This window comes from Onychostruthus taczanowskii, unplaced genomic scaffold (assembly GCF_017590055.1).
Source record: "Onychostruthus taczanowskii isolate IOZ18803 unplaced genomic scaffold, ASM1759005v1 scaffold22, whole genome shotgun sequence".
Taxonomy (NCBI): domain Eukaryota; kingdom Metazoa; phylum Chordata; class Aves; order Passeriformes; family Passeridae; genus Onychostruthus; species Onychostruthus taczanowskii.
This window is the reverse complement of record NW_024499462.1, coordinates 7,420,259-7,420,775: the sequence shown is the minus strand read 5'-3', so window position 1 is coordinate 7,420,775 and position 517 is coordinate 7,420,259. Positions and strand designations below refer to the sequence as shown.

General features: G+C 66.3%; 1 protein-coding gene across 1 annotated transcript in view; it reads left to right on the top strand.

Moving 5' to 3' along the window:
• The first annotated feature begins 179 nt into the window (after nucleotides 1-179).
• Nucleotides 180-517, top strand: part of NRG3 (neuregulin 3) — a 332,789-nt gene continuing 332,451 nt past the window's right edge. The window contains exon 1 of the mRNA XM_041405114.1: nucleotides 180-191. Within this exon, the coding sequence (XP_041261048.1) occupies nucleotides 180-191 (12 nt within the window). The remainder of the gene's footprint in view (nucleotides 192-517) is intronic.

The window sequence follows — 517 nt, the reverse complement described above, 5'->3', positions numbered from 1 at the left end:
CGGGTGCGCTGCGCCGCCGCCTCCCCGCGGAGCCGCCGAGGGATGCTGCTGCGCCGCGGCCGGGCATAGGCAGGAGCCGAGCGGGCGGGGGAGGGAAGGAAGGAAAGAAAGACGGGAAGAAAGGATCCCCCAAGCCCCGAGGGGAGAGGAAAGGCGAGAAGGTGCGTGAATGTGAAGGAATGTACCCGCACGTCGCCGGAGCCGCACGCTTGGGATAAAAAATAAATAAACCGAGGAGGCTGATCCCTGCGACTTATTACCCGGAAAAAAAAAAAAAAAAAAAGGAAAAGAAAAGAAAAACCTTATAGCGGAGGCACAAGAAGAAGAGCGACGAGGCTGCAGCAAGCAGCTCCAGAGTCGGGCACCCGGCGGATGGCGCGGCCGTCCCGCTGACTCCGCGGCCGCGGGAGGCTGCGCGGGGCGGCGCGGCGCGGCGCGGGGCATGCCGTGCCGGCGGCGTGACTGAGCGGGGCGCTCCCGCCGCCCGCTCCGCTCCGCACCGCGCTCCCCTCCGCAA